The 27284-nt window shown below is 36.6% G+C and overlaps 1 protein-coding gene across 1 annotated transcript in view; it reads right to left on the reverse strand.

The window, feature by feature from the left end:
• Positions 1–27284, reverse strand: part of COL25A1 (collagen type XXV alpha 1 chain) — a 418027-nt gene that overhangs the window by 97988 nt on the left and 292755 nt on the right. The window contains 5 exon segments of the mRNA XM_032461611.1: positions 4520–4564; positions 6623–6649; positions 21553–21588; positions 23873–23980; positions 24723–24794. Of these exon segments, the coding sequence (XP_032317502.1) occupies positions 4520–4564; positions 6623–6649; positions 21553–21588; positions 23873–23980; positions 24723–24794 (288 nt within the window).

The following is a 27284-nucleotide window of genomic DNA, read 5'->3' on the forward strand; positions in this document are numbered from 1 at the left end:
CTCCAGAAAGTATTTGGAAAATACATGAAAAAAGATCATCTGATATTTATCTTTTGCTTTGGAAACAAACCGTTGACTCTGGGTCCTCAGAAAAATTCTAGCTTGCTTAGACAAAATAATTTGTTTTTAATCCTGAAACTCTTTATTTAACATTAAGGATATGAACTAAGAGCTGCACAAAGTAGCCCTTTAATGTGCCTTATCGCTATTCCCAGACCTTTTCTTCTATGGTGTCTGCGCAGTGCTAGACACTGCTTGCTATTCAAATACAGGGTCATTGTAATGATTTATTCTTATGGATGCCAATTAATGTGAAAATGTGGAAAAAGCAGAAAAATGCAATGTTCTAATAACACCTACTAAGAATTAAAATTATTAAAGTTCTGATATATAGGTAGATATATGTATATATGTGATATATAACCTATATATCACATTTGTGTATATATATCATATATATCTGTATATATATATAAATACAAACAAAAATTATGGACAGCATTTAATTTTGTCAAAGGATTCTTTAGTCTAAAAAATGCTTCTACCACAAAATTATTTTAAAAGGCCACTTCTCCAGTATATCTGAGAAGTATGGTTTTAATTGACAAATATTCAGATATACATCTCAGGCACATGCCTGTGTGTGTGTGTGTGTGAGAGAGAGAGAGACAGAGAGGGAATGAATCACAGAGCACAAATAAAATGTTTATTATACCTCTGAATCAACTAGATCTACTCATGAGAATTACAAAAGTTTTTGTGCCCAATAATACAATTAGTGAGAGGCAAAGAAAGCAATATTTCATATGTTTAGGTAAGACCTAGTTTTAAATTTGCTCTAAATGCTTTGGCTATTGGAAACAAGTCCAAATTTTGGAAACAACTGCTTTCAGAATTGGGACCAGAAGATGCTAGAAACTGGTTGAATTGGAAAAAGACATGGGTGATTTTCTGTGAGTGCACCGTATCTCTTAGAGACTTAGAAAATAAATTAGTAAAGTCCTTTCTCTCATTTAAAAATAAAGCTGCCTTGAGCCCAGGAAGGAAAAGGAACTTTCAAAGGCTGCACATAAGGTGGAAGAGCACAGAGCATCCTGACTCCGGGACAGCGCTCCTATGTGACCCCACACTGGTGACTGAGCTTTATTGTATGTAAAATTGATAAACAACAAGGCCCTACTGTACAGAACAGGGAACTAAATTCAATACCTTGTAATAGCCTATAATGAAAAAGAATATGAAAAATAATATACATATACTTATAACTGAGTCACTTTGCTGTACACCAGAAATTAACACAACACTGCAAATCAACTATAACAAAAAAAGAAAGAAATAATATGACATGTTTCTTTCTCCTTCTCTTTCCCTTATCTATTGTACTTGAATTCCAGCAACTGAGAATGGGGTGCTTGAGTGGGGAGAGAGCTAGGGGACAGAGAAATATTGCACTTCATGTGTAACTGCATATTTATTTTCTTCCAGTCATAAATTCAATTTGCTTTGCTTCCTGCCTGAGCGTAAGTCTAGGGCTCATTTGTTGAAATTCTTAAAGTGTGTTAATACTACTACAGATACTTGATAGTATTTATTGAGCGCCTATTGCATTATGTTCACTTTAGATACATTATCTAGTTAATACTCCAAAGTCTCTATTAATATTTTACTCCTGAGCCTTAGAAACATTACATAACTTGCCCAGGGGAGGACAAGGACTTGAAGAATTCTCTCTGACTGCAGAGACCATGTTCTACACCACCTTCCACTTCCACAGAAGGGTGCTTAGTAGCCCTCGATAGATTGTGAGACCAGAAGAAGCTAGACTGGAGTTTAATGCCATGTTACTGCTTATGTGAGTCTTTTTTCCTAACATGGTCTGAGGAACTGGGGGACCATTACAAAAATAAGAAATATTCAGATCAGTAATCAAGTTGACCAAAATTTAAAGGAAAATAGGGTAAAAAATGTTACCACCAAGTTATTGGCCAAAACCAATCACCAATTTTATCAATCTGAATGGATAAAAAATATTTTAATAAAAAACAAATACCATATTTGCTTAAAACCCTTTACTTTTCTTTCTTTTTTTATAATTGAGGAATCTTTTTATTTCTGGCTGTTATTTGTCATGTTTCTGATAGCTTAGAAATCATATCCTACCTTAACCGTTATTTGAAAATTATCTTCAAAGCATCTAAAGTACTTCTTTGGAAAAGTGAAATTGTAACGTGCAAAAAAAAATTTTCTCAAGACAGTTTAAGGACATCGAGGTGCTTTAAAAATTACTAATGTCATTGTAAGCTCTCTTTCTAGAAAAATAAATTCTAGAGAACCAAGGCACATTCCAAAGCTCTAAGTATAGAATGATTACTCTATTTTCAACTTTTTTTTTTTACTACCTAGGTGTCCTGCTGTTTCACTGAATTGGACTCATGTTTTTTACACCTTATTTTCCTAAAGATGCTACAACAAATATTACAAATGTTAGATAATGGCTAGGATTAACAGAAATTCCATACACAAAGTTTTAGGTTAAATAGGAAAAACAAATCTTGAACTTCATTTTGCTGATACCTTCATAAAAGTATGAAATCATTTAGCTTCCCTTGGTTTTACAGAAAACACTTTAAAATGCCATAAAGATGTATAACAAGACATAAAACTGCAAGTATTAACTGTCTATTTCCTTGAAATATAATTTAAACTTGGTGACTAGGACAAGAAAATGTCACATTCCTTTCTCTTGCTAAGGAAATTGCATATTTCCTTTGCAAAAATAAAGAATATGCAGTCTTCATAAGTATATATGTGACAGTTTTAAAGTTGTTTTGTTTCAGGTTAAAGGTTTCTATAAATTTTCATGATTGTCTCAGTGTTGAAAAAAGAAAAGGAACAAAGAAGAAAAAGCAAAATGTTAACCTTAGGCGTACAAGGTTTGTTTTTCATCAAATGTTAAAAACAACATTTATGTTATATCCATGTTTTGTCCTTTCTAAATATCATCTTGGATTATATGATGTTCAAATCCATCATAGAATGAATACACTTTCAAATGTTTGCTTATGTTTCCCTCCATGATCTCCAATGTTCTAAACAGAAAGTTAATCTTCTGTCTTTACCAAGATTTGTGAGGCAAATGGGTATGCGTTTCACTAAGTGGAAAATAGGGCTGTGACATGGGCATTTAACTACTGAGGAGTGCCCAGTGTTTGACTTGTGGACTACAAGCTACCTCAAGATTTGGTTGAGAATACTAATTTCACTTGGGAATGGAGGAATTCTGGAAATAGAGCATCTCTCAAAACAGAGATCAATCAAATTTCCAGAATTTCAGTAAAATGAGATGAAGGAAAATTTAATAGTAATATTAAACATGTAATAAGGGTTTTATGCCTAGTTCCTCATTTAATCCTCACATTAACCTTATTAGGTAGGGATTGCTATTGTCTCCCTTTTACAGATGAGGAAATAGAGGCTGGAGAATTCAAGGACTTCACCAAAATTCACATAGACTCTAAGTGGCAGACTCAGTAGGTTTTGAATGGTTATTGTTTACATCTCATTGCAGAAGAAAAGATGGACAGGATGGAACAGTTCACCAGGAGGTTTATTCTATCCGGAAGGGTTGGACTCCTCATGAGTTTAGAATTCAATTCAGAGTGCATGAATTTAAAGTCCTCAGGGAAAACAAGCTGATGAATCACAGGAGTTCAAAGGGCCAGTCCAAAAGCTCTGAGGGAGACAGGAAAGTCCCCAGCTCAGCTCTCTGGCTCCTGGCAAACTGGCCCAGATAGTGGCTTTGGTAGCCACCACAATGGCTTTCCTGGTCTCTGTAGAGGTTCCAGATTGAAAAGCCAATCAGCACTATCAGAGAGCACAGAATACCAGATCCACCTGTGGGATAAAGCTGGATGCTTTGTCCAACTGGTAAGTATGTTGCAAGAATAAATGTACATGGGCACCTAGATATGTCTATGTAGAGCTGTTGGCTTTTTTTTTTAACTTTATTTTTCCCTTCATTATAAACAGTACAATGAAAGTGTAATACCAGAGCTTAGCAAGTCCATTTAACTCCTAATTTTGCTTAACACGGAAAAAGCCTGCTTCTGAACTCACAAGATTCTAATAGAGTCCTTCTGTAGGAATAACTTTCATTAATGAAAGAAATAATACATATTACTCAGCCATAGCAAGAACAAACTAGAACACATATTATTTATTATAGTTGATAGTAAATACAGCATTTCCCATACTCCACATATATTTATGAGAAAGATAGTTATATCTCATACATAGCAAAATAAAATGGAGAAATGTCTAAGAATTTCTTGCTATTTAATGCATTAGCTTAAAAGTTAAACTAATTTGATCATTTGCACCATAATTTTCCTATATTTCAAAAGTATATGTAATATTTTTATAAGCAGATAAACTTATTGCCAACATCACTGACTAAAATAATTTTTTGATTTTTAATCCCCTCCAAATTATCAAAAATAGCATTTTTGATAGAACTCACCTTTTGCCCATTCATCCCTGGAATTCCAGGTGCTCCAATAGAACCCTAAGGAGACATGATTATATTAAATTGATATCATAATCACAAAATATTTCAATTCTAAATTTATATTGCGTTAGTTATATCAGCCATAAATTTACTTCATTAAATTGCTAAAACATGTCTGGGAGGCTATGTTTTTCAGACCTTATCTGCTGTGTTCAAGTACACAATAATGTAAGCAAACAGATTTATCAAGCTTTTCCAGAAACCATGAAGTTAAATTTAAACATATTTCTAAATATCTACTTAATCCTACTATGATTTTAAAGAAACATATCATAAATTGAGATCTGTATCTATCAAAAGGTCACATGACACTAAATTTGGGTGCTTTTAAGAATTAAATAGGCTTAGTTTCATCTGGAAAAAGCCCAACAGTAGCAGTAACTCTTATGGTTTAAATACCATAAAATGAAAGGTAACTAAAATAACAACCGCTTGTTACATAATTAGTTAAATAAGGAACCCATGTTGTAAACTCAAATTTGTTGTATTTGAAGCATTTCTCCCAGACTCTCAGGGAGTATATTTAAACCACATGAGTGTGAATAGATCTTCCAAAGTAGACTAAAAAGGATGCTACAAATTTTAAACACTGAGTAGGAACAACACAACTTCTACACATAAAACATTATGTTAAGAGTGTGTGTGTGTGTGTGCACGCACACACCTGCTTGGATGTGTGCACACATGCACTAGGGTGATTAGAACAGTTGGACATATGTGGTTGAACCGAGAATGAGAAAGCTAATTATTACGTGAGAAAATCTGACATTCAACTGGATACAGAAACATTAATGAATGTTTTCAAATAGTGATGTCATTTCCCTCCATACAGTTCCATTTTAGGTTCTGGGGAAACCGTTTTTAAATAGAATGTGCTTCTTTTTGGTTTAGCCCTAGAAAACAGATATTTTCTTCATAGATGTATGATATGAAATTTCTTTAATAACAATGGGAAAAAAGTTAAAATAGTAATTCTAAATTTAAAACTGTTCCCCAAAATAAAATCTGTTAAAATGTAGTCATTATATGCAAAGCAAAATCAGATGGCAAGTTCCTTAGTGCTTTCTCGGTGATTATATTGAGTGGGTCATTAAAGGACTTCCCGAAGCCTGAGGCAGTAATTTTATCCTGGTGGCATGTGGATTAGGGTAGCTTTACAATTTCACACCATGCTTAATAGAGACATTATTGCGAAGGACAACGTGTTCCTATACACAAGTTGTCTCACAATGCATTGGCTCTTACTTGGTTTGTAGGATTATGTTTCAACAGATGCCACATGCCCAAGCTTGGGGGATAAAAAGTCTCTATCTTTGATGGATTCCAAAGATAAAGAATAATCACTTTTCCACCTGTTGTAATACAATTGTTTTCTTTAGTTTTCCGCAAGTTAAATATCCTTTTTTGTCCCCCTTGTCGGGTGGGAGGTGTGATGGGGAATGGGGACTTAGTGATATTTTGCTGGCAAAGGGCCATCTTCCTGCTATTGATAGATTCACTACTATAGGACTGATGGAATTTTAGACGTGCTAGACCCTGTCCATCAGAATGCAATGGTCAATTCTGATGGCAGTGGATAATGTTGAAATGATAATCAGGAAGCCACTTTTCAGGTTACCTCAGTGAAGGAAGACACTAGCGGGCCACTTGAATACAGCCACCAAGCACAAGTATATCCTTTGTTCTGTTATGTTTAATCCTCATTTGACAATCACATATTGTGCAAGACCATGCATTTAATTTGCGATGTTGCATGACCCTTCACATTCTAAGTTTTGTCATGATGCTTTACCAGTCTTTGAATTAAAAACTCCATAACTTACAAGTTGAGCAGACAGCTTATTTTAAAGAGTGTGCTCTGGATTTATTGGACTTTCTATACTGGAATTGATTAGAAATCTAATGATTCACATTATATGATTGTATTTTTAGAAAGCAGAATGCACAAGCCAGACTGCTTCCCCGTGGCTTACAGTAGCTAATTCCATTCCCCTCTCAGGTTAGCCATTAGGAGATGGGAGTATAATTACTTTCACAGTATTGTTTATACTCTACCTTTTGTCCTGGAGGCCCCAGAGGACCCTAAAAAAAGAAAACCAATTCAATTACCATAATACCATAACCATTTAAACTCAAATGATCAATTAAAACTGTCCTATTCTGTAAGGTTCTCTTTACCACGCTGAAATATTGCTTATGTTTTGTGCATCAAGGAAAATGAAGATTTTCGGTTGGAAATACACAGTGGATCTTTTCTCTTATTCTCTTTTTTTGTTTTCATATTCTTTTTCATTATAGATTACTACAAGATATTGACTATAGTTCCCTGTGCTGTACAGTATAAACCTGTTGTCTCATTCTCTTTTGAAGAAAATTAAGCATATGCAGTAGGATTCTGATTTATCCTTTAAAAAGAGAAAGAATCTTTGCTGCTTCAGCGCATCTGTTTCTTCAAATACCTGCAAATCTATCACATCAATCTCATTTAGAAGGCTGGAGATGTTGCTGCCAGAAGCACTTAAAATGCAATGCAGTTCCCAGCAAATGGACGTGTTCTAGGACATCTGCATCTGCAAAACTTCAGTATGCAGATTTGCAAAGGAAATGATTGAATGGCATTACAAAGAAACATGTTTTGTTCTATTCTTCCTCTTAGGAAACGTGGCCAATTGACTTGCACAAAAACTTGTTTACAAATTAGGGGGTGCCAAGGTCATTTGTGACACCTAGTGTGCACCAGAAAAGGGAACAAAAGATGCTGTCAGCTGTTGCATAAACTATGACACTGGGGCCAGAGAGGGAGGGGAAGAAGAAATATAATATTTAGGAAGATGAATGGGAATATTTACTTTTAAAATGAAAATGTGGCAGTTCTGAGATTTAGCAGTTTTTGACCACAAAGTCAGTGTTGGGATTCTGTTGGCTTTATTTAGAGCAAGGCACACTTTGGAAGAGTGGAAAAGAACACAAAAAGAGCTATAGTTCTGACTATTGATGTCTATTTTAAAATAAAAACATTAAGCACTTTTCTTCCAATTCTTTAAAAACTACTTTTAATTTTAGTATATTTAAACAAAGTTATAGATTCCCCATCATCCCATGTAAAAAACTCTTTATTCCATTACACTTAACTAATGGCTAACTTATTTTCCATGTGTGACATTTCAGTATAATCAGCACCTTACATTTAGACTCTGCCATAAAATAAAGTACTAGGGTGATAATTAGAGGAAGAATTGGTCATGCAACATTTTTTAAAAATTAGAAATACACAACATTTAGGAACATTCTGAGAATCTGTTCCTCATAAATTATTTCATAATCTTCACAGGAAGACTAATAATTTCCTCATATGGTCAGATTTAGGTTATTGAAAGTACACTGCACAATATCACCCTTATATATACTCCTTTTGTATTTCCTCAACCAACCACCTTCTTAATGAGCTTGTGATCCAATATATGAGTAGTCTGACTTTCTCTTCACTTATCTCACTCCTTCCATTTAAAATTCTCCCTGTTTAAGATTTTGCAGAGAAAACAGAGGCTTTCAGGTATAAATTCCCCCGACATCATGTCTCTCATTGATTCAAACCCATGTGGACCTCCTCACTACATCAGAGGAAGAAGATGCTCTCTTTCCAGACAGGGCAAATGCATCCAGTCCACTCTGGAATTCATCTTTGCCTCCGCCCTCAGGGATCTATCTCAACCAATTATCCCTGCATCTGCATCAGAACCTTCTGCTCTCAGCTAATTCCTTCCCCTTAGCATATAAACATGTTTAATCATTTCCTTACTTGGGTAAATTGTTTGGGAAGTGAATGTTAATGCTAAGCAAAGGCAGAATTTGGAAATTGTAGTGATAGGAGATCTGAGAGTGAAGAAAAGACTTGGGTTTTATTATTGTCTATGATTCCATTTTTCCAAGCGTCTCCAGAGTATTTCACTTCTGAAAATGTTGATGTTAGAAAGGAAACCATATAACCAAAAGTACATTAATTCAGTGTTTAGACTGAGAATGTATATGTTCAATTCAAAAAGGTTTGCTTCCCATTATAAACCTAACTGTCACTTGAAAAAATATTGTTCACTAAAACTGGACATTTCATTATATTGATGTATAACCCTGGAAAGAAATATTTCAGATGAAAATAAGAGCAAATTTTAAATCAAATGTTTTAACTAGAGACAAACATCTGGTATTTTTTAATTAGGTCTTTGTTGCATGATCACAGTAAGTCAGAGATTTAGAAAGACTACTTACAACTCTGAAATCTGTGAAATTACATTAGTTGCATATTTTAACACTATATTTAATAAAAGTCAAGGGATGGCTATTAAAAAATTAATATACTATATTTATCACTGTTAGAAAACTATTGCCATTCTTTGCTAAACTCCAAAAATAAAAGCAGATTTTAAGATATAACTTTAATTTTGCATTGTGAATACACATATTGTTCATAACTATGTTGCCAAGGATATAGCCTCCGCTACCAAAAATGTGCATATGCTCCTTTGATCCCACTGGCAGGAAAGATGGTAGCAAGCCAAAGACAGTGTCAGCCATTACTAGGAAGGAACTGGGAAAAAAGTGATGTTGAACATAAGGCACAGACATACATTCGAGTTAAAGCACAGACACACACACACACACACACACACTCACTCACTCACTCTCTCTCTCCCCAAAGGGCTATTTTACTAATCAATATTTTGCTTAAATGTATTTTTTTTGAGTATCCACTGATTAATAATCCCATTATATATCTGTGACATTGCAGTCATTAGATTTAAGCTTACAAATGAAAGCTTCACAGATCAAAAATTGATTTTAAGGTTAGAATTGTCACTACCAGTTGGTTAAGATACCTACATTTGATTAGTTTTCAGTTTCTAGTACAAATACAAATTTATAAAATAATGGGCAAATGCCACAGAACCATTCACTGACTTATCTAATCTTAATCGTGTATTCTCATCTTAATCTTATATTCTATCTTATCTTAATCTTATATTCTCAGCCTGAATAGTGACTTGAATGAAGAATGTCATAAACTCATTATTCACCAGTCAAGCTAGTGTTTCTTATTATTCTTAAAATTAAAACCAATTGTTCTTGTGTTCTAATATTCTAAAATAATTCTGTTATTGTTATCCCCATGCCTTAAAAAGTTTGAATCAAATAGTTTTTCCAACCAAAGAGTCAATCTTTTTAGTCCATTTTTATCAATCAATGAATTGTTCTTTCTTAGGTATTCTCTTGACGGGCACTTTTATATCTGCATATTCTTTGTATACAACCAATTAAGATGAGAATAATCTGGTCTCCTTTATTTTATGTAATCATTTCTTTGTATATGTCTTAGGACTGAGAACTGTGTAACATATAAAATCTCACCATATTAAACTAAATTTCTTTCAGTTTAACTCCATAAGTGTTAAACTACCATTTAAACCATGAAATATACTCATTTCAGTATAGGTCCTGGGAAATGTAGAATGTATTAACTTTTTCATTAAAGGTTTTTTGCATAATGGCAATAACTTTCTTCAAAAGATAAAATCCAGATGAGCCACTGAAAAATTCTAAGTGTGTAGTAACATCCCTTATCTGCAGATAAAATTTTACACCTAAGATTTCATGATCTCTCAGAAAAGACCATGGAGAGCTATAGAAAGTTAAAAGTTGGAAACAAGTAAGAAATCATACAGTGCACTGATTTCCTTTCCTGTCTTCCCCTGCCCCTGCTGGATTTCATTTCTAAACATCATGTAAAATATTGTGTAGAATATGACAAGCAAGTAAGTTAAAGAAATATGAGAGTTCCTATTTGGTGATCGCCTTTATGAAAGGCGTGTTACTCGGGCCTGAGAGCGATCCTTCCTTCACGCCTCCTACTCCGGGTCCACCAGATCCTGTACTTACTCAGCATATGTCTCTGGTCCAGCCCTCTTGTTCAGCTGCATTGCTGTGCTCTTGTTCAAACTCTCTTTCTCACGGAAGCTAATGTGACACCCAGCTAAAAAGCCACTGTGTTTTGAGTCCTCTTAAGTCCTTTCTGCACAGTGCTGCCTGAGAGAGCTTTCTAAAAGACTAATCTCTAAAAGACATACCCTTCCTGGGCTGGAAAATCCTTCCACAGCTTTCCATGGCTTCTGAGAAAAGCCCGAGCTCTTGCAGTAGTTATGGTTCGCCGCATAAGACACCTCTGCCCCTCTGCCCCTCTGACAGTCTGTCCCTTTAGTAGGCTTTTCCTGTCTAGTCCTCCCTCCTCCACCCACTCCATAACTCAGAGCTCAGTGCCCCTGCCCCTGGGGTTAGGTCCCCCTCTTTTGTTCTCCAAAGCACCCCTATGACAGCACTTCTTTCCCAGAATTTACCAACAGTTTTGTGATTGTCGGGTTACTTCTTTCTGTACCCTAAACATCTTTTCTCATGTACTGGAGCTGGCATAGAGTAATTGCTCAGTGAATCCTTTTGGGGTCGTTTATGAATTCACCCACTTAGTTTATTGAATGCCCATTGAATTTCAGGCAATGTTTTAGGCACTGGGGATACAGTAGTGAACAAAATAAATAAAAAGCATGCCCTCCTGGACATCCTATTCTAGTGAATGGGGAAAGACAGTGAAAAAATAAAATAAACAAGTAAAATATAAAGTTGTGTCAGGTGGCACATGGGGGTAGGGACTGGGAGTAGATGTGGCGATATTTTAAATTAGGGGCTCACTGAGGGCTTTAGGATAAAAGTGACTCCTGGATAGAGCTCTGAAAGAGGTCAGGCAGAGAGCCGGACATATAGAAGGGGGAAGAATGCTCCAGGCAAGGGAACAGCAAGTGCGAAGGCCAAGAGGCAGGCACATGCTGAGTGTGTTCAAAGAGCACAGAGGACGCAACAGGTAGATATTAGAAGATGGGCATGTGGAGAGGGAAGGGCGATAGTAGAATGGCCTCGTAGGTGCTTGTAGGCACAATGGTGCTGACTTTGAGTATGATAAAAATTATAGGAATGAATAATGAACACATAGAGTAAATCAAGATTTTCCTCAAACCTTAGACAGTGGTGTCTCAAGATAGGAATGACAAGATTTTTCATGAGCATTCACTTGAGTCATCCTAGAGCTACTGTCCTATCCTAAAGGCCTCGAGATTATCTCTCAGTACAAGAGCCAGTGGAGGAATTCAGTTCAGGACTTCTGTATTAAAACAGCAAAACAGAAATCATCTTAGTTACATGGTCTCATTAACACGGAGCGTGTTGTAGATGTGGATGTAGGTCTAAGGTTTCTAATGCAGTTCAGAAAGCCATTATGAAAAAAGTAGGTCGAATTATCAATCCATGTTAATCTTCAAAGCAGGCAGTTAGGAAATGGATGTTGCTATAACCATTATGCATTGGCTACACTTCCCAGTTTGTAAAAATAACATTTTTTAATTAAAAAAAAAGTCTTTTGCTTGATAGATCATGGAATGGGAAAAAATAATGAATTTTTCTGACACTACTGATGTTAGCACAAATTTGATTGAGGTATTAATTACTTAAACAGGATGCAGAGTTTCTAAATGATGTGCTTTAGGGTGCCTCTTGGGAGGTGTTTTAAGGCAAGTTCTGGTTTGCCTGCTATTAGGAAATGATGCTCGTGTGAGCAGGGGGCGGACATAGTTCCTGTTCTGTCCCTGATGGCTAACAGTAAAATTTGAAGCTGTGAAAGCTGCTGGTCACTTCTGCATACAAGAATATACAACCAGCTTCTGTAATAAAAAACACAGGGAACGAAAAAGAGGTGGCCCATCTGTGAAGGTGAAAATAAAAGCCCCAATCTATTAAGCCATTTAAAATTATTTCCTTTCTGAGTTAAGAATTTTTCCATGATTTAATAAAAGCTAGGCAAAATGAAGAAAATACTTTTAAAAGTCTGTTTCTATGGGGAAAAATGATAACACATGTAATCTAACTTATTGGAGTCATAAAATGTGAGTATCAGACTTTCTCAAGGGTTTGGTGCAACAGACTTTAATTACAACTTTTTGAAAGCTATTAACCTTGTCACAAGATCAGAAAATACATAAACTTGGTTTATAAAGAGTAAGAGGAAATTTGAAATAAAGACTGGAAATTTGTCTTACTTAAGAAAGATTCATTTAAGATGTACTTATATAAAATTCCATGTTCTCCTTGGATGTTTGATGAGGGAAGGTCAAGAAATATAAACTCTAGCCCCTATTATATGTATGTCTGGAGTATAATTCAACAATGTTTTACAAGATTCAGATTTCATAGCTTAAGTGTGTGGAAATGCTAAACTAGCAACTATTGGGAAATGTTTAGAATATAAGAGAGTGTGCTGACATGTTTTCAGTGTAAAAGCCCATGATTTAGTTGAACGGGGTATGAAGGAACACAGCATAAACAAGAAAAGAGTGGGATCGTGCTGAGATGGGAGAGCCTCATCTCTGGTTTCGAGTCTTCTATGAACTCTGTCTTCAGTCACCCTGAAGCATCTGTATTTTCCCAACCAGTCTCAAATTAATCTCCATGTAAAGGTCTTAATCATTCTTCGAGGCTCAGTGGCCATAACTCACTTCCTTTGTGAACCTTCTCCACTGCACCCAGACAGGGCTTGTTTTTGTCCTCCATGTTTCTCAAGCACATTTTTAACTGGCTGTATTTTAATATATTTGCATATTTATAAAATCTGCTTGACTAGGCAGCAGATTCTTCAAGCCATATATTTTACATCCTCAGCACCTAGGTCAGTGCCTAGCAAATAAATAATTATGACTACATTAAAACAATGAATTATTGAATATGAAAATTACTCAATTCTTTCTGAATTTCCTCCATTGTTTTGCCACTCAAACTGTCATACTTCTCATCACTGGAAGGAGTTCCTACTTTTGAGATGGTTATTTCTGTTTAAGTATTTGGGATTTTTTTTGTTGTTCTTGTTGTTTCAATAAGATCACTCCATAATTTCTATTATTTGAAGAAGTTCCTCTAAAACAGGTCTCCTTTAGAGATTGTCAGTTAGATGACACATTATTATGTTAATTCACGAATACTTGATGAAAGAAGTTTTAAATGCAGTAATTTTTTTTTAAAAGAATAAATTCTTTTTGACTTTTTTATCTCATGTGCTGACTTTCGGGGAAAATATTAAACCCAGATGATTTATTTGTTGGTATTTCTCAAAATCATGCTCTGACCTCTTTAAGAGAGGTCTCTTAACATTCAGGAAATTAAAGAAGCTATTCATTTTTCTTACCACTTGACAAAACCAGGACCCCAGACTAAATTTTGGACATTAACTACCACCAGCAGATTAAAGACAGATCTAGGTATTTGAGAATCTATGTTCCGATTAGGTCCCCAAACAGATACTCTGTCACCTCTCACCAGATATCCAGGGCTGAAATTAGCTCACTCCATCCCTTCTAAATATTTAATAAATTGTTTCTCACTGCTGCATCCAAAATGGAAATGATCCGGAAAGTAAGAAAAATTAACAGGCTTTCTCTGCCCTCTGTGATTAAGCATGCTTCCCCTAGCGCGCCATAAAGGAAATAAATTTGTGGTTTGCAAAGGTCTATCACCCTACATGATGCTCAGTAAAACATATTTCTATTGAAGAAAGTGTAAGTGCTTTTCCTATTTTAAATCAGTAATGCTAAGAAACATTAGCTACTAAAATGTAAATATCCCACAACAGGTAGAAGGAAGACTGAAATTTAGGACCATAACATACACTTATTTACTATTTAGATCTGTTTTCTATCTAGACCAGCACCAACAGAACTTTCTGGAATAATGGAAATGGTCTGTATTACTCAATCCAGTATGGTAGCCACTAACCACATGTGGTTTATTGAGCACTTGAAATGTGGCTAGTGCGATTGCTAGGAACTAGATTTTAGATTTTGTTTAATTTTATTTAATTTCAGTTTGAATGGCCATGTGGGGCTAATGGCTACTATACTGAAAAGTGTAGATGTAGAGCTCTAGTCTGAAGAATGCATAAGGCTACAGGCAGGTGAACTGGACCCCATTCTGCCACTGACTACTTTGTGAGCTTGACCAAGTTATTTATTCACTTTGATGCTGTTTCTTTATCTGTGAAGTGACTAACTAGATGATTCCTAAGATTTTTTCTAAATCTTTTACACTTTACTGTAGAAATAGCCACAGAGTGTGACTAAAAATTGACACAGTTACTTTTCCACTGTCCCCATGAAAATCAGTCTCTTAGTTACACCGTATATATTCATAACACTTATACTTTAAATAATCTATAATACGTGAATGACTATACAAAGATGCAGAAGAAAAGGGAGTTCTGTAATTGGATTTATCCTGCCTAATCCTACTCCTGGTGTGCAATGATACTGGATGAGAGAAAATATAAACCGGATTTCCTTGCATTAGTACCTGATGTATTGATTTATTGATTCGTGTCATTCAGTTATTCAGTTTACTGAATACACTAAGAACCAAACACAATATATGATGTGATAAATGCTGCGGAGGAGAGGAGAAGACAGCTTCTATCTTAGCTTGGAAGAGTCTGCATATCTGTGAATGAGTGTATGTGAAGCTTTTTCCAAGGATGTGATCAAAATAGAAGTCTATTTTTTTGAGTCCCTGTAGACACATGGCCCAGTACTGTCCTTAGCCCTGACAAGAGGGCTCTTGCTTTGGGGCCCATGCTTTTGGGCACTCTTCCTTGGCTGCATTCCTCCTCCTGTGGGAGCCCACCCCCACCTGAGACTGTGCTTTGGGCATGAAGGACCCTGGAATGCATTACCCCAGTGACCGGAACTCACTTCAAAGACTGTGAGTTGCCTTTTTCCCAGGTTTGTTCTTCTGAAGGAGAACCGCACTGCAGGTGTGCAGGACAATAAACTGGAAGATGGGGCAAAGAGGTGGGCATTTTGAAGCGTGTGGATGGAGTTGGATCCTGTGAGCATCCCAAACGTCTACATGAGAGCTCGAGTCTCACAGAGATGTGGGTTGGAGGGAGGTGTGAGGGACCAACGGAGCAGGCCACAGCCAGAAGCTGGGCTGGTTTAAGGCTCTCTTCACAGAGCCACACTCTGGTCTGGATCTCCAAGGAGTGCAACCATTCTGCATTTGAACTTTCTGAGTCATTATGAGGACATGTCTCATGGTTATCCTTGTGAGGACATATCCTCAAGGTTAGAGGAAAGAATGTATTTTACGTACCATTTAATTCATTTGGTTTATGCCTTTTGAATATTTAGACTTACTGTATAAAGATTTCCATTTGTACTCTTGCCCTGAAATTTGTACATTTGCCCTTAATCTGCAGGTATAAGGACTAACACAGACCCAGCTTTATTTTGAAAAGTTTCTTCTTAATCTAGTGAAAAGATACGAGAATTTGGTAAAAGAGATTAATTACAATTTCATTAATATTCTTATACATAAGTGACATATTTTGCATTAGTTTAGCTACAGTAAGTTGGATTCTGTTAAAAGAAATAATAATTAGAGACATTGGTTATAGATTTGAAAGAGACAATTTTTAAGTCTTTCTTGCATTAAAACTTAATTATGACTGTATTCATTGCATCTAATTATTTATAGAATATAGTGGTGTACATATATAACATGGACAAATGACTATCTAATATATGTCTATGCTTTTATAATGAAAATATAGTTGGATAACAAGACTTTAGAGCTGGACAGGGCTCAGGTGTCATTTAGTCTCACCACTTTTATACATGAGGAATCTAAGGCCTAGATATATTAATATGTCTAATATGATATAGCTTATTAGACCTTTGACTGAAACCAGTGAAAAATATTAAAAATAGAGCTTATCCACAGCCTGGAAGTTGGTAAGAAAAACAAAATGAGTTAGGGAAGACTACAGACAGTCATCTATTCAGCCTTTTAGACTCTCTTTTCATATTTGTGTTACTTGACTGTGTTCTTAAATTGGTCCTGACAATGCTCCCCACAAGTCAGCTTTTTATTTCTGAAAGACTAAATCAACTTTAAAGGAAAGTCAAGTGCTCCTCTCTGTCCCCATACTAACGCGACCTTGAGACACCACTACAGAAGTTCACGTGCACACAGGAATCCACCAGAGCTGAGCAACGGGACGGGGCAGTGGGAGAGCAGCAGAAGGGGAGGCGTTATTCTCCACTTGGAAAACCAAGTATTGGAGGCTCTAGACAAAAGCACAAGCAGATCTGAAGGGCTCCGTTGATGCGGCCGTTACATGTGCTTCATGGACAACCAGACTAAGTGAGGATAATGCAGCACCAGAACGCTTGCCAGGGCGTCCCAGCGGGCAGCGCGCACAACTCAGTTAACGTAGTTTTAACAAACAAGATTTCATTGTTAAAATCTAGTCTAATAACGAAATATCCTAAGATAATTTGGGCTGTTTTGGTTATTTGTGATTTGAAGTTTTGTTTTCTCCGCCAGATTAAAGTCACAAAGGGAAGCCTGCTGTTGTCTCTGATGTCTGCCATCCTGCTGATTAATATGGCTGGCAGAGCAAAGCACAGTTAAGTAAAATCATTAGTTTTATCAAATCTCTGGGCTAGCAATGCATTATAACTAAATATGATAAAGTAAATCTTCATATATTGGTTAATTCAATTTTATCTTAAATGAAGCAGAAGCAACTATTTATGCTTATGTTATTAGCTAACATAAAATACATTATATTCACTTGACCCAAATGTATTCAATGTGTTTGCAGGCAAAATCAAAACAAACTAAAAAACATCTATAACCTCTTTGGACACAATCCAAATTTCACTTTAAGGAGCAATAACAGAAGCATTTTTCTGAGTTTTGAACTCTCAGACACCACCAGGGCCCAATGAGTGACAATTTAAGTACTCATAATTCAGAAAGAGACGTATGGATTTGCTATGGAGTTTGCATATATTTGGGGGGAGGGAGAGGAAGGAAGGGTTTCAGAGTAGGGAAAGTGATACGGTCTATGAAATCTTGGTTATAGACACTTTGGGTGAAAAAATAATTTCCAGGAAAGTTGGATTAGTTGGTATGTTGAATATATATCATCTATGTTTTATGCTTTGGGGAATTTCTACTAATTTGTCAAAGAAAGAAACAGTAAGAACATGAAAAGGAAAGACACTTTCAAAAATACTATTTTAACAACTATTAACAGCTTTAGCAGCATCATTATCACAAAAGTGGAGGTAGGGATAAAAAAAATACTATTTTAACAACTATTAAAATTTCTGAAGAGCTGAAAAATAAAGATCATTCCTGCTAGGGTTCAGAACTTTAGCAGTTCCAGTTGTGGGTTAGTTCTTGGTTTGACTTTTGAGTCAACTTTTATAAGCCAGAGCAATTCTCTCCTGATTTAGATGGAGTCCAGTTTATTTTAGCTCAAGATTCTGCCTTTTAAAATCTCCTCCAGAACTTCTCAGAAAACCTGAAGGTCTTGTTTACGGAATAGAGGCACAGCAGGATTAAATAAATGTGAAACTGCTTGAGAGGCAGGACCTCTTTTTCATTCTATCAGGGATGCTGCTAATCTTCAGATGACTATTTTTGCAGTATAAAATACACAGCCTGGATTATGAAAACTAATTCCCCACCGGACACACTCATAAACAGTTTTGTCAGAGCTAATTTTAGATCATTCCTAGTTTTTTCCATCATTAGAGACAATTTAAATTTTAAAGCATTCTCCAGTGCCTCTCAAGATCCTCAAGTAAGCAAACACTCCTCCACAACACAAACCAATAAATGTAATGGGTTTTGTACATCATGGAAAAGATGAGAGCAGTGATGCTTATTATTTTTCTTCCCTTGTTCGAATTGGTGGATGAACAGAGGTGCGATATGAAAAGCTGATAATGTAAGATGATGTGATATACAGAAAGCCAAAACGATGGCAACAAACAGGACAAAAGGAATAAGCTGCACTACCAGTCGCAGTATTTGACACACTCTAATTTAATTGACAGATATTATCACACTGCTGCCGGCCCTTATAGAGGTCTTTCAGCACACCAGGTTACGCCATCTGGTGTTTCTGTCTTAACAGCGATAGTTCTCATTTATGGAAGCCTTCGTTCCACAAAGCATTTTCATATTTTTATTATTTCACTTGCTTCTCATCATATTGCAGGTGAGATAGGTAGAAGAGGAATTACTGCCTATATTTTATAGATCAGTAAAAAGGATCACAGAGTATAGTCACAAACTCCTAAATTGTTCTGAGGCCAGGATTACTGATACAATGTACTTTTCTTTCTACCAGACTTAGAGCCAAAACACACACCCCCACAGACACACAAACACACACGTAATATTTGAAAGAAAAAAGAAAATTTCTAAGAAAAATTTTCTCCTCCTAACAGCTGTGACTATATTTGCAGTATCTTCCTGTCTCTGAGATGGGTTAAAATATACAGGTGCTATTTAAGTTAACAAACATAGTGATATTTTTAAAATGATACTTTTTAAAATAATAGAAATATTTCACTTTAAGCAAATATAATATATAAAAACTCAGTTTTGCTGGAAAGAGAAATTAGGGGATTACATTGCTTTACAAAAAGACTCTGAATAGGACTGCTTTAATAGCAAAATTCCCCAGCACATTTAAGATATGTTGATTTATGAAAATCTGATTCATATAGAACTTTACAGGAATACATCTGTTATATAAATCTGTGCTCACCTGTAATTTATTCTAGAGGGAATAATTGAGTGATGATAATAATAACATACTCATGTAGTTCTTCATTATATATTTTAAAGTGCTTTCTCCTAATTTATTGCATTTGTCTTTGGCGGCCGTATAAGGGAGGCAGAGAGGGTATTACTATCCTTTCTTTACAGATGAGAAATTGAGAGGTTAAGTGACTTGCCCAAGGTCAGACAGACTATTCATTCATTTACTGCTATTTGAGTGATGTAGTTTTAACAGGGTAGTCAAGGAAGTAAGGTTCTTCCTCTTAATTTTTTTTTAACCAGCTGTGAAGGCTATTAAAACAGAGGTGGATGATCTCACAAATATAATGTTAAACGAAAGAAGCCAGACACAAAAGTTACATGTATGATTCTATTAATATAAAATTCAAATGCACGCAAAATTAATCTACATTGGCAAAGGCAGAAGAGGGGGTAGTGACGGAGGGTGGGATAAAGGGGGTTTCCTAGGATATGATAACTTTCTATTTCTTGATCTGGTTTGTGGTTACAGTTATGCTCACTGTGAAAATTCACTAAGACGTATACTTATGATTTGTCTACTTTTCTTTATATACGTTACAAATTTTCTTTTAAAAAAGAATTTTTTATATAATTAAAAACAGTAGAGTGCACTTTAGAAGATCATTACATTACATAGCCTTTGAACATTTGTGATTTCAATTGAGTTTCTTAGCTGCATTTTTTGAAATGAGAGTATGAACTAAATCTGACTAGTTTAAAGGGAGAAGAAAAAGTTTAGAGAAAAAATATCCAGGATCATCTTTACCTGAAAAGTTGCTATATGAAATGGGAAATTGGAGCAAACTAAGATAATAAGATAATTCATTTAGGACTAGGTGGACCTCTGCATGCCTGGGAACGAACGAGGGCTCCTGAGAATCCCAAGTAGCCTTCAGTGTAAGGAAGTATGGGAGGAATATGGTTTGACCATTATCCACGATAGAAACTACAGGTGCATTCAAATGCTTAAAGCAATTTCAAAATTTATATTGTCGTTCTCCCAAAATCCTCCACCCACTATGATCCTATAACCCTGAGAGCTAATGCTGTACTTGTATGTGAAGTTACCACGGATGACGGATTTAATTTTCACATATGGTCCTTCTGTTATTCTTTTTCTTTCATTTTATTCTTTTAAAAGAGAATCCATTATAGCACCCCTGATTATCTCTGTCAAATATCTATCTTGATACTACAGGTCAGGAACAGAGAACTTCCAAGCGGTAGGTCAGGTTGGGTCCCAGGATGCTTTCATTCCACCAGTGACGTTTCGAGGGGAGCTACCCTACAGCTAAGACTGCAGCCTGCTGAGTGTCTCCCCAGGAGGGCTGTTGAAGGCATCCTGTGCGGGGAGAAACCTTTGACATTTAACCCAAACACACATTTGTTTTAATTCCTGACTGACTAGCGTGTTCCTGTGCATTCATTTCACTAGGACTAGCTAACTATTTTTTAAAAATAAATTTTATATCCTGAACACCTGCAGGCTGCATGCCACGCATCGTGTGGAATGGATGTGATCAAGCCAGTTGTGATCACTGCATCCAGACAGAGTGTGAGATATAGCTGTCCTCTGGAATTCGGGTTATTAGATAGGATCACTCTGTGTTCCCCAATATTGTTTATGGCATGAAGAAAGGTGGCCCCAGAGACAGAGGGGAAGAGACAGGGAGAAGTTGGTGGAAGGAATTCTACTCTTTGGGGCTCAGTCAGCTGCCCCAACTTCTCTTTCACTGGCAAAGGACACACAATCCTGAGGAGCTGGGACCTGCAGGTCTACGGGAAAGCCCAAGAGGACTCACTTGATGATTTTTTGTAATGACAGGGATCAAGAAGGCACAACTGTTTCTCTCTGGCTGTAGACCTTCAGCAAAAGAAAAAGAAGATGTGCTGTACTAATGCACAGGTAGTCACTCCTGGATCCTTTGAAAACTCATTTTTGTTTAAGCTAATAGGCTTATCCCTGAATTTGTAGCAGAGTCTTCCTCAGAGTCTCTCTGTTACTCACTCCACCTGGAACCTCTTTCTGTTTCCTTCCTGTATCAGTTCTGCAGATGCATTGTCATGTGATCCTTACCATATGATGGACAGGCCCTATCATTTTTAAACTTTAACTAATTCTCATTCTTTTTGTCATAGGTCACACGACAGACACATTTATTACACAAAATCTTGACCACAGTTTTGAGTAACTTGTCTTTCTATTCATTTCAGTGTAGAACAAGATAAATTGAAATACTTGCCATCAAGCCTTGTTCTCCTGGTTTCCCTGGTTCACCCTTAAAAAAGAATAGTGATAATTTTATTAGTGCTGTAAACAGTAAAAACCAATTTCAATCTTTTTTTTTCCTTTTTCAAAATATCCACTTGGGTTCATGAACGTCAAATATATACTTTTCAGGCTAACTAGAGGAATGCAAACGCAATGAAAATTAGAGCGAGCTGATGTTCTTTCTCCAAATGCATTTTATAAAATTTTAGGATTTAACAAAATGAGTTCAGATTACAGTAGAGATTTAAGAATTATGCTAAGAAGCTATTTTAAATAAAGCTAGTAGGAGATAGTATATTGGAAATCAACAAATGGTCCTAGAAAATTAATAATGATAATTACAGTAACATTTCATTATTATGTTCTGTTTATGATGACATAAAGATGATGACATGTTCTTTTTATGAGAAATCAGAACTACCACATTACAGGAGAGAGAGATAATTGCTCTTAGTGCAGGAATTAAATAATAAAATGAGCAGAGATTGATCTTGAACTTTGATCCTCCTGGATTAACAATGGTTGAAGTAACATGTTTTATTAACATTGATAGAGAAAATTCTGCCATGCCATATTGCTATACTAATTCCTAACACTCAGATTAATACAGAATTCATATCATGTTTCACTGTCATCTTATTATAATGGTAGCCATTGGCTTCAGATATTTTTTGGAAAAACTATGCTTGTAATGCCAATACATACAGATGCTGCTGGACTTTATAAATAAGTACTTCTCAGTTTATTTTTATAGAATCTTTTTCTAGTGGTTGTGATAGTGCATACAAATTAACTCTAAGACCATAAATCCAGTTCAAATTATATCTGTGGAATTAAAAAATATTCACGAACCTTTTTAGAGTCATTTCTCACTTAAATGAATAAACTCTATTCCTTTGAAGGGTGGTATAATATTTGGATGTGTTACAGTTTGTCATACCTTTTACCTTTGTTTCTTAAAAGTAATTTATGCCTTGAATTTCCTGTGAGGTATACAATGTCCAAGGATCTGACTGATTTTGTACCATCACAGTGGTTTAACTATTCTTATTTGAAGAAACACTCATTCTATCTTTGTTGGCAACCAGCAATCAACTGGAGAGCTTTAAGTGTCCTTGAAGCTACAGCTTTCTCTGTCTCTTGGGGTCTCATCCTGAGAAAATGTGAGACCCTAGAAGGCAGTTTTAGGATGAACCCACTACCTTGGATAGTCCAGTGAAATCAGTCCTAACAACCAGCAGATCATGTGGAAAGTCAATTCCTTATTTCACATGACGAATTTACGGCAGCTTTAAGGGTGGGTGGGGAAGGGGCTTATAAAAAGTTTTGTCTCAGAAAAGTTTTGAAGTACCCTATATACTTAGAAAAGAATCACTCAAAATACATAAATATAGGAATATAAAATGAAATATACCAAAACATTAATGACTATGGCTGATTTTTTTTTCTTTTCTAGTTGTCTTTATTTTCAAATTTTTCTACTTTGTAGATAAATAATTTCACTACTACTTTTGTATTACAAAAACACTACTGAAAATCATTTAAGTTAAAGCAATACATTAAATAATTTAATTCAGCAATAAACCTGAATTTCAAGTCCTAAAGTCATAATTGAAGTGTACAAATTTTTGACATTTTCCATGTATTTCTTTAAATTGCTGAGTTGCCTCCAACAAACAAAACCATTTATCTAGTGTCCTCTGTTGCTCTATTATTGACACTTGGCCAATCTTAGTAACTAAGTAACTTGAATCTAAGCGCTGAGATCACTTTTAAGTCATTTCTATTAATAAACTTCACATATAAAGGACAAATGATATTCAAACCATACCCATTGATGTTTTAACCATTAATTTTACTGTTTTATCAGCAATTTAGCGAGTCAAGTTACTTACAAGGGATTACATAGTAGAAAGACTTACCTCTTTTACTTTCCATAAATTGCATGGGACTATATTGTCTCTGTTATTGATCCTTTGGAAAATGTTATCAGTCTCCCACCTAGTTTTACACCAAAGGCACTGAGGTACACTATGGTACTCAGGTCACAAGTGAGACCAGTCACCTCCAGTGGAAGACTTCTTGATCCTGACCTGGAAACAAGGTCAGTTGCTGTCTCCAGGCCTCTCTTTGTGGTTGGCGTGGGTGCCCCGTGGGGTGGGTGGTAAAGCAGAATCCTTCTGGCAGTGCCCTCTGTGCTTGGGGACTTTCTCCCCCCAACTCCATCCCAATTCTCAGCACTTAAAATGAAACAAAACCCATGAGAACAACTGATTCAAAAAGCAACTCACAGGCACTCCTGGCATTCCGCGGGGGCCGTCCTTCCCTGTGTCCCCAGGAGGCCCTCTAGGGCCTGGAGGGCCTGGAGGGCCTGGGGGCCCCGCCTGTCCTTGGTCGCCCTACAGTGGAGGAGGGGACAGACCAACAATAACCATGAAAGGTAAAGACCCAGGTCTTCTTTCCAGCACTTTAAACTGTATTATCTAATCCACATTTACACGATGAAAAGAACCAGAACAACCAGAAACGTAAAGGCTGTAGGCAATTTGCTTGCCAGCGGGGAGCAAATAAATATTCATGCTGGTGAGCGGGGCAGACGCTGTTAAAATCAAAGCCGCTCAGAAACCAGCTCTTGGAAACAGTGTGTGTGTTATCATCACACTCAGAGCTGGTAGAAAACTTTTGCATAACTTTATCCATGACAATGCTGCATCAGTTATATTCATCTTGCTTAGTAAAGTGGCTGCATTTATAGTCGGACAAATATTTACTTTTTCATAACCTATAAAATTAAGCATACAAGGCTCTTGTCATGCTGCGTAATAATTTATAAATTACCGAAGCTAGAGAGCTTAGAGACTGAATCTATCACTGGATATAACTTTAAAGCTTTTTTTTTGTTTTTGGTTTGTTTAAGAAAAAATTAGATAGGCTTTCTCTACCTATTGATTTTGATATTTTCATATATATTTCAAACAGTTGCAGCTCATTAGACATAATTTTGCTCTAGGATATTTTAAGATAAATGCCCACTGCCCACACCCCATCCCTCCCCATGAGAGGTAAACGGCAAAGCAACAGTATACAGAGTAAAAATTGAATGCAAAGGAGAAATCAGACTCGAGCAAGAATAAGCACTACCTTAATCAGGCGGCGTTTAATGAGCTGCTGATCAGCAGAGAGAAACCCATGATTGATTTTAGGAAACACCATCTGATCAGTCAGGTGAGGTCAAAGGTTGGAGTTCAGAGATGAGAGAGTTGAAGAATAGGCATCAGAAGGCCCCAAGAAAGAAATAAAGATACACATTAGACTTGTAATAACCATCAAACAAAACAGAACTGGCACTTGTGTCTGACATCAGACCCTCTGGCTCTTCTTGAAAGGAATACAAACCTTGAAACGGGAAGGTGGAACCAGATTTTTAGTTAGAAATGAATCTTTTTTGCTGTGGGTGTTGGGCCTTTTTAGTGCCATGTATTAAAGAAGCAGGTAACCTTGCATCACCCGCCTCCTGCACTCTGAGCAGAAAGTCCAGAGACAAAGCGCCAGTTCAATTTCCATCAGCTCGTCAACCAGCATAATAGGGCACGAACGCCATGGCCATTTTATTGATGCTGAATTCCAGAGTACTTAGGATTACTTAATCGACTGAAAAATATCACAGAGCACTACCATGCATGCCAATTAAGCCACCACGGCGTGGCACAGTCCTAGAGAGCTTGCCCGCCGTACCTCATTGCTCCTGCTTGACTTCAACATCCTCCTCTCTTAATATGCTCAGGATTCTTCTTCTTAATATGCATTTGACCTCATCCATGTAGCTAAGGTCCTAAGTGCCCAATAGCCTGATGTTCTGCGTGAGGAAAGGGAGTGACTGGACTCTGCAAGCCAATTTGGCTATTCTTGCTCACTCTTATGCTGATTGCGGGCTCGGACCGAGCGGGCATGGGTGCCAACCACAAACCTTGACGGTGAGGATCTGATTACTGTGCAGAGCAGCAACTGTGGGGAAGCCTGGCAGACCCTATGGACACAGCACAGCACCAAAACAACACGACACAAAACGTCACACAGACATTCCACTGGCGGACAAACAAAACAAGCATGTACCTAATGCCACCCCATCCCGGCTCTAAGTCCTGCCTCGTTTGACACACCCTAAACAAAACCAGACGCATGAAGCCCCCAAGCCAAACGCATTCCTTTTAGGGAATGATCAGGCCGAGAACTCAGGTACATCGGGCTCCATGCATAGACCCTTAAGATTTCTGGACTCTTACAAACAAAATGTTAGTACAAAATGGAGATAACCGCAGACTCTGTTATAAACACAACACTGTAATTTCCCTCTCTTCAGATTCTGTTTACGACTCAGGACATACAATACATGTGTTAAATCTTTTTCTGGACAACAGTGAACAGAATTTTGCAGTCAGATCAGACGTATTCCTCAGAAGAAATGCAGTATGCCTCATAAAATAGAATTTTACCACCCACACATCAAAATTTCTCTCTCCAATCATGTGATGATTCTCAGGTCTTTCCTGTTTCAGGAATTCCTGCAGAGGTGGCAGATGGAAACCTGTCTCTTATAACATGCGGATTCCATGTCAGAGGGATTTATGGTCATACTCTGCAGTAATCACTTGTGTCACATAACTTTTCTGAAAGAACTTGACAGTTCACACACCCCCTTGAAGCAGAAAAGTGGTTTAGAATTTCCTCACCGAGGAGAAAAGGGGAGAGATGGTACTTCCCCAGCTTGTACTAACTCATCCCCACAGGCATTATCAATCGCGTGGGTCAGAGAGAGAAATTTTGCCTGTGTTCTTTCTTTTCCAACAACGTGTGATTATCAGAGCCTTTTCTTCCCATTTTTTTCCCAAACTGAATACGTTTACCGTACAAAAAAACAAATAGCAACCACAGCAATACATGACCTCGAGTGTCTGCAGGCTTCCCTCCTGTGTTTTCTCCTCCTCGCTTTCCTTCCCCCTTTCCCTCTCAAATTTTGAGGATATATTTAGAAAAAGCCAGAAATTTTCTTGTCTTTAAATTTTATTAGTTCTAGTGTATTTTTCTCCCTTTTTGCCCCTTATTAGGGATATATTTTTCTTTTTAAGAGAGCCAAGAAAATTATGTTTGTAGTTGGAGGCACCTCTTCAGCCACAATGCCTTTGACTCTTGTTCTTTAGAGCTGGGACTTCTCAGGAGGCAAAGCTGAGGGAATCTCAACCCTTTTGCCAAATCCTTTCTGATAAGGCTATGAAGAGGCCGGACAGTTTTGAGGTGACCTGTACCCTCTTTTTCTTCTCCCCAAGCAAAAGTGCCTTAAACATTGACTCTCCACCAATTCAGAAACGCTGCAAGTTGGAAAACAGATGTGTACAATTTGCTTTTGTTTTACTATGGAATATGAGTTTAAAATGTTATTAGATGGTGATGTGCCAGCATCTTTCCATCTGTGACTCATTAGCCCTATATTACACAGTCAGAATTTTATATATAAACCTCATATTTATGTAACAAAGAACAAAAACAGATACAAACAAGAAGTCTATGAGGGATCAGAATCTTGATTAGTGGCGATAAATCAGTGTCACTTGAAACAGGATTATCTAACAAAATCATTTAAAAGTAAAAACCTTTTAACAGCACACATGGCAGGCCTTACAAAAGTTTTGCAATTTGCATGTATAA

Source organism: Camelus ferus, chromosome 2 (genome assembly GCF_009834535.1).
Source record: "Camelus ferus isolate YT-003-E chromosome 2, BCGSAC_Cfer_1.0, whole genome shotgun sequence".
Classification (NCBI taxonomy): Eukaryota; Metazoa; Chordata; class Mammalia; order Artiodactyla; family Camelidae; genus Camelus; species Camelus ferus.